General features: G+C 40.2%; 1 protein-coding gene across 4 annotated transcripts in view; it reads left to right on the top strand.

Moving 5' to 3' along the window:
- The first annotated feature begins 463 nt into the window (after window positions 1-463).
- The window catches only part of runx1 (RUNX family transcription factor 1), a 52,771-nt gene continuing 38,911 nt past the window's right edge, over window positions 464-14,323 (top strand). The window contains exons 1-2 of one of the 4 annotated variants that reach the window (XM_047576721.1): window positions 465-687; window positions 1,762-1,837. In XM_047576721.1, the coding sequence (XP_047432677.1) occupies window positions 1,798-1,837 (40 nt within the window). In that variant the 5' untranslated portion in view covers window positions 465-687; window positions 1,762-1,797. Of the gene's footprint in view, window positions 688-1,761; window positions 1,838-14,323 lie in introns of those variants that run through there. The other 3 variants (XM_047576719.1, XM_047576723.1, XM_047576718.1) reach the window with 3 other exon arrangements.

Genomic DNA, 14,323 nt, shown 5'->3' on the forward strand with positions numbered 1-14,323 from the left:
CTCCCTTATGCACACATACACACACACAGTATCTTTGAAGGGATGACTTTACCTCAAAAGGGAGGTAAGTTCCCACAATGTGACCGCTTAAGCAGATTTATGTCAAGTCCACACACACACTAGTGGTCACAGTGGTCTAAGTGTGTGACCTGTAGCGAGGCTCGGTGAAGTCTGAGAAGCGGGTGACTCACTCACTCTCTCTCTGTAATCCCTGCTGCAAAAGCAAACCTCAAACTTGCATATGGGCGCTGCGCACACCACAGCTCCCTCCGTTCTCCTCTAACCACAGCCACTTCCTTGGTGAAAACTGTTGGCTAAGGAAGCAGGTGGTTGGTTAGTTTTATTACACACACACACAAATGCACAGTCTCTCACACACACACACATTTCTGTCTCTTATGTGACACCAAATGTCGAGCAGAGAGTCAACCCAAAGACGGAAAGCGAGCGCGAGAGAGAGAGAGAGAGAGAAAGAGAGAGGGCAGTGAGAAATAAAGGAAGATAGTTATGGCGACAGAGAGAAAGACAGGAGGAAGCAAAGAAAAACCGTGAGCAAGTCACGAAACAAATACAGAAATCCAGAGAAAGTGAACGAGACAGTTGAGCGCGTTTGCATTTAACTCACTGCTCGACTGGAGAAACCACAAGGAGACAGCTCTGCCCTGGACAGGGGCCACCTCGACTCGGGTAAGAATATTGTAGCTATGGTCTTGTCACCTCCATTGCTCTGGCATTCTTTGCAGCTGAATTTATTAAACATTTTAAAACATATTTATTTATGTTTATTTCAATATTTTTTTTGCTTTCATTGCAAAGTCTTCCAAAAAAAAGTAAAAGTGAAAAGATAGCTGTTTCCTTTCAACTACAACCACCGAGGTTGAACTAGAATCTGAATTCTCTCTAGTTTTTGTGTAAGGAAACAATGAAAAACAGCAGCCATTGAGTGTTTTCAAGTTTTTTTCAGAGACTTTTGAGGCTAGAAGTAACAACATTTAAGCGTCAAGCAACTTCTCTTGTGTGGTACTCACTAGTGTGCATTATTGAACTGCATAGCCCATGGAAGTCCATGTGGCAATCCTGCACTAGCACCATTCTAAACACATACACTCTTTACAACTTCAGGGGGGACACATTGTTAAGTTTTTTTTTTTTTTTTTTTGTGAAAAATGGACACCAGTAATCAAGCCTAACTAGCCCCACTCATAGATGTTGTCCTGTAATGCAGTTTCGAGGGCAGACTTTAGGCAGGAAGCAGTTGCAGCTCCCTAGGGGAGGCACACCGTCACAGACCGATGGTGCAAACTTCCACCTCCCAGTGACAGGCCAGTGCAGATTAGATCTACCCCCTGCTGTGGTTCACACCATGCAGGAAAAAGCTCTTTTTTTTTTTTTTTTGGACCAATGGGGTACGTAGAGGATCTTAATCCCAATGTTTGGTGTCTCTCATCTCCAGACTTTGGCAGATATGGTGCTTGCTCTATTATCTCTCATCCTGTCAAAATGGCTTCAGAAAAAACTACTATTTTAAATTTAGGTGATTGTATTGGTATTGTACCAATGCCTTACACTACATACAAACTCAACAAACTAAATATCACCACAACATTCATGTAAACACAGGAAGTGATATACATCTCAGTGACCCACCAATTACTAGAGATCACTTGCTACTGAACAGGTTTAGTTTTTGTAGTTTTTTTCACACTTTGACTGTCACTGACTCAATTTGTTTTTAAAATTGTGCTCAAATTAAAAAAAAAGGTGGAGACGAAGCACAGTTGGAGGAATGATCATTTGATGGCATCTAACAGTATCTTTGAGTCACCTTTTGTACGAGGTAAGTTTGTTTTGTATCACTCAATTTGTAATTTGGGTTTCTTGGTTGCTATTTACTTTCTGACATCATCCTCCTGAAGACCATTGCTAACATAGAGCCAGTTGGTTGGGTCATACTTATATTATGATATATGTACATATAAAAGAGGATGTTGATGCCCACAAATCATTGATTTGTGACCTTTTCTTGCACTTGCAAGAGCTTGTTTGTGAATGTGGAGAAGTTTGAAGAAGTTATTTGATTCGGATGCTTTGTGGTTATGTGAGTAAGCAGAGAGTTAGCCAATAGAAGGGTAGTCGAATTCTAAAAGCTCTTGACACTGTTCAGTAGAAATCTTATTGGTGTGAATCCATGATTTAACTGCAATGAGGTAGTTACTAAGGATGTAAGTAGTTTTGATGATGATGTATTTTTGAAGCAATATAGAACTGAATATCGTCTGCATGCAAGAGTATTCAAAGTATTTGCGCCACGAAGAAATTTTACATTTCTACATAAATTGTCTCAATTATTTTTTACAGTGCAGATAGATATCCCAAATAAACAAATGAAACATAAATATTATAGTTCAAAGTTTAAAGACCAAAATGAAGTCAACGTGTTTCCAATCAATGCAATTAAAACAAAATGTTCAGTGCCTAGATTCTATAAATAAATCAGAGTGTTCTTCTCAGGAAAAGTCAGACAGTTTGTCGGAAACATTTAAGATGACTGCTACCCTCCACAGGAGTGGTTGACGAACAAAGATCACTCCAAAAGAAAGACCCATAATAGTCCAAGAGGTCACAAAGCAACTCAGGGTAGCTTCTATGCAACTAAAGGCCTCTCTCACATTGACTCATTTTAATGTTTGTGAGTCCACCATCATCAGGAGGATACTGATCAACCATTGTGCTCTTGGCAGAGTGAGAAGGACAAAGTCACTGCTCTCCAAAAAAAAAAGCATTTCTGACGGTTTGTAGTTTACTAAACATCATGTGGACAAGCCAGGAGACTATTGGGAAAATGTTTTGTGGAAAGTAAATGAGAGGCTTAATGATTGGAATTGAGTAAACATTGTATTTCACCATCAGAACCTTCACTGAGTTGCATCTGAAGTGAAACCCCAAGCACATAGGTCCATAAAAGAATTTTTAAAGAAGAAAAAAGTTAACTTAGCAGGCACTGGAATTGCCAACAACAATTTTAGTCAATCTAAAAGAATTACCAGCACTACTTACACATTATTTGGAGTTAAAATCAGGGTAAGGTATTTATAAGTATTCTTATCAGCATTGTTGTCCATTACTACTTGGGCCTCACATTTTAAAAGACAGCAGTTCGCGTGTTTCCCGTCTTGCATTGTGGTTTCATACATATTCTGCTGTGTGTGTACATCATCCACACATTTAAACAGGCAGCTCATATACAAAAATCACCAGCATATTCCCAGTATAACCACAGATGCCACAACAGCTTTTTTACATTAATTACTCTACAAAGGACACATGCCGCATCCTCCATAGTGATTCAGATGATCAAATCAGAGCTAGGATATTAACCGGTAAAAACTGATGGACTCATTTGTGGTAAGTGGGTTTATTTCCAACGGATTTCCATTCACTGCAGTGCAACTGGTTGACGTTGAGTGGTCGCTGAGTGGTTATGTGATCACTGTTGCTACAAATCCGCTGAAAACACACTACGGCTTTATCTACATCAGCACATAGACTATATGCACGTGAGCTCAAGTGTGTGAACATTTTCGAACATGCATATGTTCTGCCTCTTTATCGGCTCAGTGTGTGTGTGTGTGTGTGTGTGTGTGTGTGTGTGTGTGTGTGTGTGTGTGTGGTTGTGCATGCAGTTACTGTAGTTGTTCCCCTATTGAGAATATTTGCTTATCTCAGCTTCAGTTTATCAGAACAAGCTGAAATAAGCTTGGTTATCTGAAGCCGAAAGCACAGCAGAATACAGTTTACTGTTAGTTTCCAACTGATGGATGTTTTTGGACCGTCTGGATGAGCTGAAAGTGTGAATGAACTGACTCTAAACCCCTACAGCTATCCAGACTCACAAGTTCTGTTGTGTAACGTACCTTTAATGAGCCTGAAACACAAATTCTCCGGTTACCAGTCTCAAGATTCAAATATCCACCACAGATTTTGAATTGGACTTTATTGAACCAAAGGAGTTGCAAATAAAAAAAATAAAAAAACACAGTTAAAACCACTACTAAAAACAAAAATAAGTAAATTATATTATAATACTATAATCAAAAATTCAGACAATAGACAGAAGTAAATAGGATTAGGGTTAGGGTTAGGGTTAGGGTTGCTGTTAGAATATCATCTGGATAAAGAAATGAAACCGTTTCAGACATCTACACAACACAGTTAATTTAAAAGCACGGGGAAAGCGAAAGGTGTTTGGCAGTGAAATGTTTCTTGAATTTTACTTTGCACTCCACAGTTCTGAGCTTAAACCTGCTGCTTGTCTCTTATGCATGTTAAAATCATGTCTTTAACTTTTTATAACAAAAACAGTAAACATAGCTAGGAACTGGCAGCAGCTTGACAAGTATTTGTGCTGAATGTGGCAGTTAATCAACTTAGCTCATTTTTAGGCACCAATGGAACTTCATTGAAAATGATTGAACAATAGTGCTTGTAGGAAGAGAGAAAGTCAGGGTATATGTTATGGGATTCTCGCTGACAGCTTTCCATGGTCCTGAAGAGAACATTGTAGTTACTGTAATGTGGTGTGATTGATTCTGATCTTTGGTTAACAATAAAAATACATTAATAAGAAAGTCAATGGAATTCAAACAGAAAACTAATGTAAGGAACAAATGGTCATCTCTAGGGCAAACATGAGGGAGAACTTCAAAATATTGTATGTCTTCTTGACCCTAGCACCAGGCCACGGTAAGATTAGGAAAACCACCATAAGTACCCCAAAATGTAGATTAAAGACTCGATAAACAAGTATACTGTCGTAACCTGTGTTAAAAATCCTCAACCTCTTGATATAGATATTTTATAGATATTTTCTTCTCTAGTAATTGTATTTTGTTTGCTGAGTAGAAAAGTCAAGTCAAAAGGGAGCATTTGCTAACTTAAGATCTAAACGTTCTAACATGAAGATCTGTTTGGGAACCATAATGACAACTGAAAGAAAGTTAAGTATGTTTGTATATCTTCCATTGCTGATAAACACAATTAAAAGAAATATTATATGTCCACGTATTGGACGGTATTAATGGATGTACAGACGACAATGCTCACGTCAGTTTTTACACCTCTCCAAAAGTACATGCTTCTCTAAGGACGTCCCTAATTTTCGTCCCTCCGTCTTCCACTAGCCTCATGCTAGTGTTCTCTCCTCCTTCTCCACCCACCCTCCTTTTCCCATATATCCATATATCTCTGATGTTTTGACTCAAAACGGGAGCCACTCCAACTTGTTTTTGTGCCAAATTCGTATTGTTCCCTTCCATCAGTTCATATATCAAACACCTTTGAAGGCTGTTTTTCTATCTTTCTCGTCACTCCTGCTCCTAATTTACGCCCGTTGTCACGTCCGAAGCCGTTGCGCCTCCGTGCCACATCTTAGCCGCTTTCCTCTCGTTGACATTGTTCGCCTTTTCGCTAGCGCCATCGCGCGTGCCTGTCCAGGGCTGATTCTGGTTATCTGGAGGCTACACCTGCTGTGTGTGTGTCTGCTAGGGGTCGTAGACACAAAAAGGGAGAGTGTTATCAGGGGACGGCAAAGCTTAACAAAGGAAACTCCACAGGTCTGCTTCAGGCTGATTTTAAAGGAGGTGATGCTAGCTCTCGGTATGCGGCCAAAAGCAGACACTTATGTGTTCTCGCGCAGCACAAACATATGAGCTTTCTCACATCCATAACTTATCATATTGTCAAGGTATACTTGTGTTTGGTCCAGTTGCTCAAGCGCTAGTAGTCCATGACCTTCATTGAACCTGTCCTTTAGTCTGCTCTCTCCCCTCTTCACACATGCTGCTCTGATATAATTCAAGGCTGAAACTGTGAATTATTTTCATTATTAGTTGTCTTTTAATGCAGAAAAAAAAATGGAAAATTGGAATTGGAAATTGAAAAATTGGCAGTTGTGTTCTCAAATGTCTCGTTGTTTGTTTTTGTCTGTCCATATCCAAATGATGGAAAATTCACAGTGACCTTGTAAAAAAAAAAACAAAAAAACATGCAGTACAGCATTTAAGTGTCCTATCAGGACTGACTGGCATGCAATTGGGAAATTGAAATGAAATTAATGCGAGAACAGGTGATAAAGTTCAGTTAACATCACACACATCGAGTACTTTGAATGTAAATTACCAGATTGCATTAACAGATTAAATGTGCTCATTATGTATTTTCATTTTGGCATTTTTTTCATATTGGCATTTTGTAATTTAGTAAAATTAATGCTATTTGTATCCCTTTGTTGAAAGCAATTTATTTTCAATTTGATATTATGTCGGTACTGTGAAACTAACTGTATACTCCCTTAATGTTTCTACAAGTGATATTTTGAATCCTAGCTCATACATTCATCCAAAGTCTGGAACCCCCAGAGTGACCACTAAGGCTACGGTGGCAGGGTATAATTTCCTATAAAAGAGAGTAAACAAGTACTTTCTTATCAATGCTTTTGTGCTTGCTCCGGAAGTTTCAGGCTCTTGGTTCTATAAAGCGTCTTGAGACAATTTGAACTGTCGTTGACGCTGCATAAAGCAAACTGAATAAAATGTAATTGGATTAAGTAAGCATTAGTGAAAGATCCAGAGAATTCTACGCTGGGAAATCACCCATTTCTGAATAGCACAATTAAAAATGTTCCAATGCACCGATGAAAATTTTCATGTACAATAGATTAGGACCTGTCCCGTGCTTCTTTAATTTGTGTCAGATGTAACTTTCACTGAACTAAAATGTTCAGGTAATTTTAGGAGCAGCCATGGCTTTTCCACTAATCATGGACTAATCATTTTGTTGCACAAGTCGCTGCTGTATCTGTTTGTGGATATAGCTTGACCTGGATGACTGAGAACCTTCACAGACAATGGTCCTATCCGGGCTTTCCGATTCCAAGTACCCAGCTTTAGGTAGACGGGTTCAGTCCTGGCATATACATCCCAAATGCGTCTCCAAACCTGAGACGTTCACACTACCAAAGGACATAGGTGGTCAAAGACTGGATCTTTAATGCGATTTCACACCGTCCTGGGGTTGTTCACATCTGTCTTTACATGATCCTGATAAGGTCTTAATACAAGGTCTGAACAGGCCCATTGTGACTGTAAAGCGAGTACCAAACAAGTACCTCATGTCATTCCTCCTATTGGAGTTTTTTTTTCAAGAATGTCATTATGTTTATTCAGCTATTTACCACATCAACCCTCAATTTACACTTTCGGTTAGCTACTTCAACTTGATGCAATATGCATCAATACTTTTTGTACCACAACATTTACTTTTTTTTATATAGTTTCTCTTGTCTACCTTATTCTATTTTTTGTATCTTGCACTGTTGCTCCCTGCCACTGTAACACCCTAATTTCCCCACCGGGATAAATGAAGTCCTATCTTATCTCTTATCTTATCTTAATAGGTATGTGAAAAGACATGAAAAGGGGTATGTGAATAGAAGACCATATAAGACCCTGACCATTTTCAGACCACTTTGAAAATGAGTGAGTTGGAATGTACAGTGTGACATGATAAGATTAATTTAGTGAAGTGTGTTTGACTGATACATGACCCTCAGTTGTTTGCAATTTGGTGTCAAATTGTGTAAATTACTTCAAAAGTAAGGGAAGGGGGTAATAAGTGTTTGCCCTCAGAGATCCCTGAACTGAGCATCATCCAGTCATTCCTAAACCTTTTCAGATTTTACCCTAGATGCATCAGGGTAGGGTAGATGTGCTGTACACGTCATGGCACTTTGTAATTTTAACTTTGAATGTACATAAATTTAATTTGCAATGCATTACTGACGTCACAGTAAGTTTCATTTCTGTAGTGCTACCCTTGTGTAATAGGTTACCAAACATGGTTCCCATGGTTACCAAATTATATATGTTACCATTTGATATGTTGTCTTGTTGGGATGAAGGAGTTTAAGTATTTTGGTAAAAAAGATTCACATTTTAAGAATGGCATTGTCATGTTGTGTATATATATCTATCTTTGTGAGAGCCAGTTTGAGTTTTAGGCCAATAAGCCTTTTTTGGAAAGGGAGGAGATTCTGGCCACTCTCAGCTTTCTTACTCACTTTTAAATGGCTGTTGGACAGTTCAGAATTGGTTGTAGTGTTAAGGTTAGAATTAGGGTTAGCATTTTGTTGAGATGGTTGAGGTTAGGATAAGTGGCTAGTGAATGTGTTATGCCAGAGCATGTCCTCACAGAGATAGCCTTAAAAACGTGTGTGTGAAAGGGAGAGAGCAGCACAAAGAGAGCAGCGGAAATCGTTATTTTCACAGTCTTGTAACAGGAAGGAGGGAGAAGCAACGAGCATGAGAGAGAAGCGAACAGAGGAGGTGGTGAGGATAAAGGCATGTGATGATGGAGGGGAAGCAGGAACGGCAGAACTAATGAAGGCGATGTGCGGCCCTAGTGTATTTCACATGAGTTTATTCAAGAGTTGGCAAATTGACATCTCACTGTCTTGGTGCACATTATTTAGTCTCATTTTGCTTTTAAATGATTATAGCATTTGCAGATCAGTTACAGGACAACCCTATGATTCGGCGATCCTCTACAGTTAGAAGCATATATCACAGGGCCCATAGTACTACAGTGGGTCACTCTCACCACTTCATGGTCCTTCCTATGCATGCATACATGCAGGATTTAAGTTTCTCTAGACCTGCTGTAACAAAAACAGGCGGAAATAAGGCGACTGGACTTTTAGGGATTCTTAAAGATGTTCCGGCAATGGTCCAAGTAGCATCTTCTATTCGTCACTTATCGTATTAAAACAGAGAACCAGAAAGTCTGTGGAGGACCTTCAGGCGTGCTTGAACCGCACTGTCTGGGATGCTACCAACAGACTGGATGGGTACACTGTCACAGTGACATCCCACATCAGCTTCTGACAAATCTGCTTCTGTGTGGAAAGGATTTCAGACCGATCAGAAACTAGACACCCAAGGCATCCCCTCTCCACTAATGACTTGTGTCTTGTCAACCACCTGAATGAGTTTTACTGGCCTTTTGAAAGACAACTGTCCCCATCCCCCACAACACCAGCAAGGGACAACCAACTCCTCCTCAAACTGGGAGAAAGTTCTTGGCAGACTCTTCGAGAGACCCTAGCAAATATCTGGGTCAAACTGTGTCTCTCCATCCACTCTGAAGCACCATGACAGTTGTCTTGGCTGAAGTGTTAAAGATGTACAGAGACACCTTCGACACCTACAAGAAGGGGATTGACCATCTAATGACAAGGTGCATCCACAACAACTTTCTCCAGTTGCTTTGGGGGATTACTTACATACAGAGCGCGAAACTAAGATAAAACCTGGAGACACAGGTCAATGCCAGGTCTGAACATACGTACCTAAGGCAGGTCGCTTGTGATCAGGTAGCCCAGATCAGATCTTAATGCAATATCTAAACAGGCCCTAAGACAATAGAGATGGTTTCAGATTATGGGGAGGCCGCAGCCCAAAGCACAGAAACTGTACACACTGTTTGTCAGTCATTGGTGAGTGGAGCAACTTTCTCAATGTGTATTCTTGTCTGTACTCTTGTAAAATGTCAACAGTTACTTCTCAAGTACTGTACCAGTACCATCTGACCAAGTATAGTCCAAATGCTTGGATGTGTTCTGACCAGGCATGTAAGTCCAGAGATTGTGCCAGTTTCGGTAATAAATCCCACTGTTTCAAAACCTAAAAACCAAATGAAACCTTTTACTTGTGTGATACAGTCTCTGAAAAGTGTGTGCTACCCCTGAATGGCCTGTGCAACACGTGCAAAGACACATATTCAAGGTTGCAAATCCTTTTTACAGACATATATGCAACCGTTGTACCATCTTACATGTGCAATACTCCTTCCCATGAACACTGCACTGCACTGTTCTGTGCCTGTGTCTCTTCACAAGGTTTTAAACCAGAGAATAAACTCACTCGTCGGGGGAAGAGTTTCAAATATGAAATTCTGAAAATATGTTGGACAAGCAGTGTAAAGGGCAAGAAGGAAAACTAATATCAAATAATACATACATATTTTTTTCAGACCTTTGCAACATTGTGCAAACTTTCAAAACACAATTTCAGATTTGCGAAATGTTTTAAAGTTTTTATTTCAAACTTTCAAACACAGTTTTGTTTTGTTTTTTTGTTTTTTTACGAATTACAGTATGATTAAAATACCTTTTTTTTGTTGCGCCATTTTTAAATCATGACTTTCTTCTTTGCTACCTCCTCTTAAAGTTCACACTTTATCAGTGCTAGCATGGGCTTATTGTTGTAAGTAGATTGGCAGACATGGGCTGAGGTTGGAAATATGTCTTCCATGCTCCTGATGCTGAGAAAGATAAAAGAAAGAGAAGGAAGGACTTATGAGAAGTTAGCACTCTTGTCTTACCAGAAAGCCCTCCCTCCCCTCCCCTCCCTTCAGTTCAGTGTGTAGGATGGACTTTTTCTCAACAGGTCACCGCCTGGTCACACTACAGCACTGCAAGTTGGAAAAAAGTCACATTTTGCCTATTTTCATTCTCCTTTCATATGTTCAAATATGTTCCAGCTGGAGAGATATTTGACATATTTGACAACTTGTCATTGCTTCTGTGGTTTTCACAAAGTAGAAAAAAAAACACACTTGAACATGAAAAGTTATGTTTTATTCAGATTTAATATCCATTTGTGTGCTCAGTTGTATGGACGGATGAGTTGAATTGAACAACACCAAGTGCATAGCTTGGGTCCAAATATGGCCACCAACTTTCCATGCCATTGATGATCCACGTCCAATATTGCAATGCAGTGTTTGACTCCAATTGCATGGGAAAAGAAAACACAGATCCAGGTCTGATTGCGTGAGTGAGTGGGGAAAGAATAAGAACATATGTTCAGTAACTCGGTGTAAATGCCGTCATGGGAAAGTAAAAACATTTTTTTTTACCTCTCCTCATTGTGTGACTCACACTAGCTTTTCTGATCATTTTGTGGGAGTAGGCCATGATATTACGAATGCAATACTCAATGCAATAAATATTTTGAACATTTTATTGAGTAAAATAATACATTTTCCCTTCGCTTTAACAGTATGCATGTCCAATAATGCAAGTAAAACAGAAACAACTGTTAGGCCATCTGCAGGTACCGCTACTACACCAGTAATTTAATTTAATTTAAATTAAAAATACGAATTTTACACCAACTTCGCATTAATTCTGAGCCTGGAAGGGTTAGGGTTAGGGTTAGGGCTAGGGTTAGGGGTTACTCTAACCACAACCCTAACCCTATGCTTGGACCAATCATTCGTGAAGGCCTCTATTGTCCAAGTCACCTGAGCACCGTGGAGTTGAATTTGTTTACAACAAAACAAGTGGTTGTAGAATAAGTGAACAAGTAGGAATAAAATGCTTGGATTAAAAGCCCCGGGGTATCAGTGAAATTGCCAGCTATCTTCTAAAACTGACGAATGTCCTTAGAGAAAAAAAAAAAAAAAAAAAAAAGCCAGGAGCTATTTCTGTTGAGTATTTGGTCTCCGAGTTAGTCTATTTTTGTCCTTGACTCATTTTTTGGCAAACTTCCACCCAACAGCTGCAGACAAAACGCTCGAAAGTAAGATTTTAAAACCTAATAAAACCACTTTCCTTTTGTACTTTTTGTATGTGAAAGCATGTGTGCTTATCACCTCCCGCCACTCAGCTATTACAGTCAATAAAGTTATGCCAAAATCAAAGAATCACTATGATTCAGCTTACAGCATCCATAAATGCTCACATGACAATGCTGGTACACACCTATAAAGAGCCCCATATGGATGCAATAAACTTCCTTTCTTTCCTTCTACTGGTGCCGCTTTGATATTTCCTCCCTCTCTCTTTGTAAGTGTGTGTCGTTTGTCCAGCTGTGATCTCTGGCTCTCTTTTCAAAAGCCTGGGAAAAAGCACGGAACGCCTTCTATGGATTCATCTCCTATTTGTCTGTCAGCCTCCCTACACACACATGCAGTACACACACCTACACACAGTAGCTCCCATGTGGCGATTTGGCCACGCATTGCACAGCTGTGGTAGTTTGTTTGATCTCCAGACGGCTATATATATATAAAAAAATCACTGTTAGTGATCTCAGATTCCCACATCAGTCACTTAGTTTTGTCATCATCTTAAGTGACTTAGGTTCAGTTCAAGACAAATCTCTAAAGTTTTGGTTGTTTTCAGTTTAAGAAGATCCAAAATGATGTGAGTGGTGGCGGTTGCCCTGATGTTCACATTTTGTTTCGGAAGGATCCTCTTCATTCCCAGTTCGTGCTGCAAAAGCGGAGAGAATCTATCACAAAGAGCGCTGTTGTTTCTCCGGAGGCTGGAACAGAAAAAGTGTTCTACTGTGGTTTCCCTGGGTGCATCTTGGCATCATTTTTTACAGCGTCTCCCTCTTCCTGTCCCACTCTATCAGCTGGAGCAGGAAGACAGAGCTCCAATAAAGATCCCTTAATTTCCTCTCTCCTCTTTTTCATCTCTCCTCTGTCCTCCCTCCCTCACTTCCTCCCCGACCCATCTTAATCGGATCAGAGCTTGAACGTCAGTTGCCTCTTCATTGTTACGGGTTCTGGGATGGCATCTGAAATGTGCGTCACACACAAAAATCTTACTGAGACAGTTTGACAGGAAGTTACAGATATTTCTCAGGGGAAGGGTGGGGGATTTCTTTTTGAGTTCAGGTGGGAATTTAGTCATTCCCTGCTCCACTCTCCTCCTCTGTGATAAGATGCTGTGATCTGTGTAGGAGAGTCTTCACTCCTCTCTCTTCTCAGTTGCTATGCGGTGGAATGCAAAGCCAGTAATTACGCTCATATTTCTAATCCCAGGGATTCAGAATGTGGTTTTCTTTTCTTGTTAAGAGATGGAGAATCCAGACACAGGATAAAGCAGGGTTATGGTCAGGGTTAGGGTTAGCGATTTCAAATGTGTTCTAAAAGTAAAAGGTTTTTATGGGCTTTTATTATGTAAGTCAGATGTTAAAACTTTAAAGCTGTGATACACTAGTGGCCAATGCCGGACCACGGAGGAGCTTATGTTACCATAGCCTCTGTCTCCCACCACAGTTTGATCCTCTGTGTCGGAATCAGCGAAGGTGCCAATTAGGGAGACTCTGATTGGTTGTTCAACTTAGGCAACCAGTATGTCAGAAGAGGAAAAAGAAAAAGTATCAAACAAAGGCAAAATCACACACATGAAGTCTAATTTATAGTTGCAAATCACTCACTCATTGTTGTAGCTGTGGCAAAGCTTTAGACCCTATGACCCGAGCACCCCAAGGCATAACCGGAAGTTCACCTTCCCTGAAATGTACCTATGTGCGATGGCGATGTAGACCTCAATGGCTGTGATTGATTCAAAATACATAGATTGCGTGAAGCACAGAGTGAAAGTCAACACAGCTGACTAGTTACCTCCTAGTGTTTTAGAGGCACAATTACAGAACAATCTCGACACACCAGTGCACAAGTATAACGGCCTTGTCTGGTTAAACCAAGTATAAACCAAGCTTAAGTTTGTACTTAATCTCCATTTTCATCTTAACTTTAGATTTCAAAACAATGATAAGGCCATCTGTGGTGGAAAAAAAAACAAAAACAAAAAAAAACAGAAGATCAACAGATCAATACAACCCCTTCACAGTCACCACAGTCAATAATGTTCTTTAATGTCACAATGGAGTGACAATGAAATGCATTTTATAAAGTGAAACATTATCATCATATTATCATTTGCAGTAAAAGGCAAAAATGTTGTCGCCTATCCATGTTTCCAGTCGCCCTCATTGTTTCGCTACACTTCCCAGTTGACTTTAAGCTCCTCCGAAGTTTCAAGAAACCGCCAACAGCAAACTGCCATCTGACGATCGATACAGCCTCTAATCATCCAGAGCATTTTCGGTGTTCCCATCCCACTTTTCCCTTAACCGCGTTGGCCGCCCCCCCACCCCCACCAACCTTAATGGGAGAGATGGTGGGTTCGTGTCTGCAAAGTCTGGCGATATGGGCGTCCTCTGCGACCCGTGGTCCCTTCAGTCCTGTGGTTAATGAAGAAATCATGCAAAGAGCCGCCTCACCCATTTCTCACTCTTCCTCACCCTCGTTCTTCCCTTCATCCCCATTTGTCCCCACATTGTGGTTAGCAAGTGAATGCAAAGTGTTGTCTTTATGTGTGTGTGCAGCCCATTAGGCGTCCCTCAATTCGGTATTGCATATTGTGTCTTCTGATTTATTCATTGCCTTGCTTGGGACTCTGCTCGTC

Source organism: Mugil cephalus, chromosome 23 (genome assembly GCF_022458985.1).
Source record: "Mugil cephalus isolate CIBA_MC_2020 chromosome 23, CIBA_Mcephalus_1.1, whole genome shotgun sequence".
Taxonomy (NCBI): domain Eukaryota; kingdom Metazoa; phylum Chordata; class Actinopteri; order Mugiliformes; family Mugilidae; genus Mugil; species Mugil cephalus.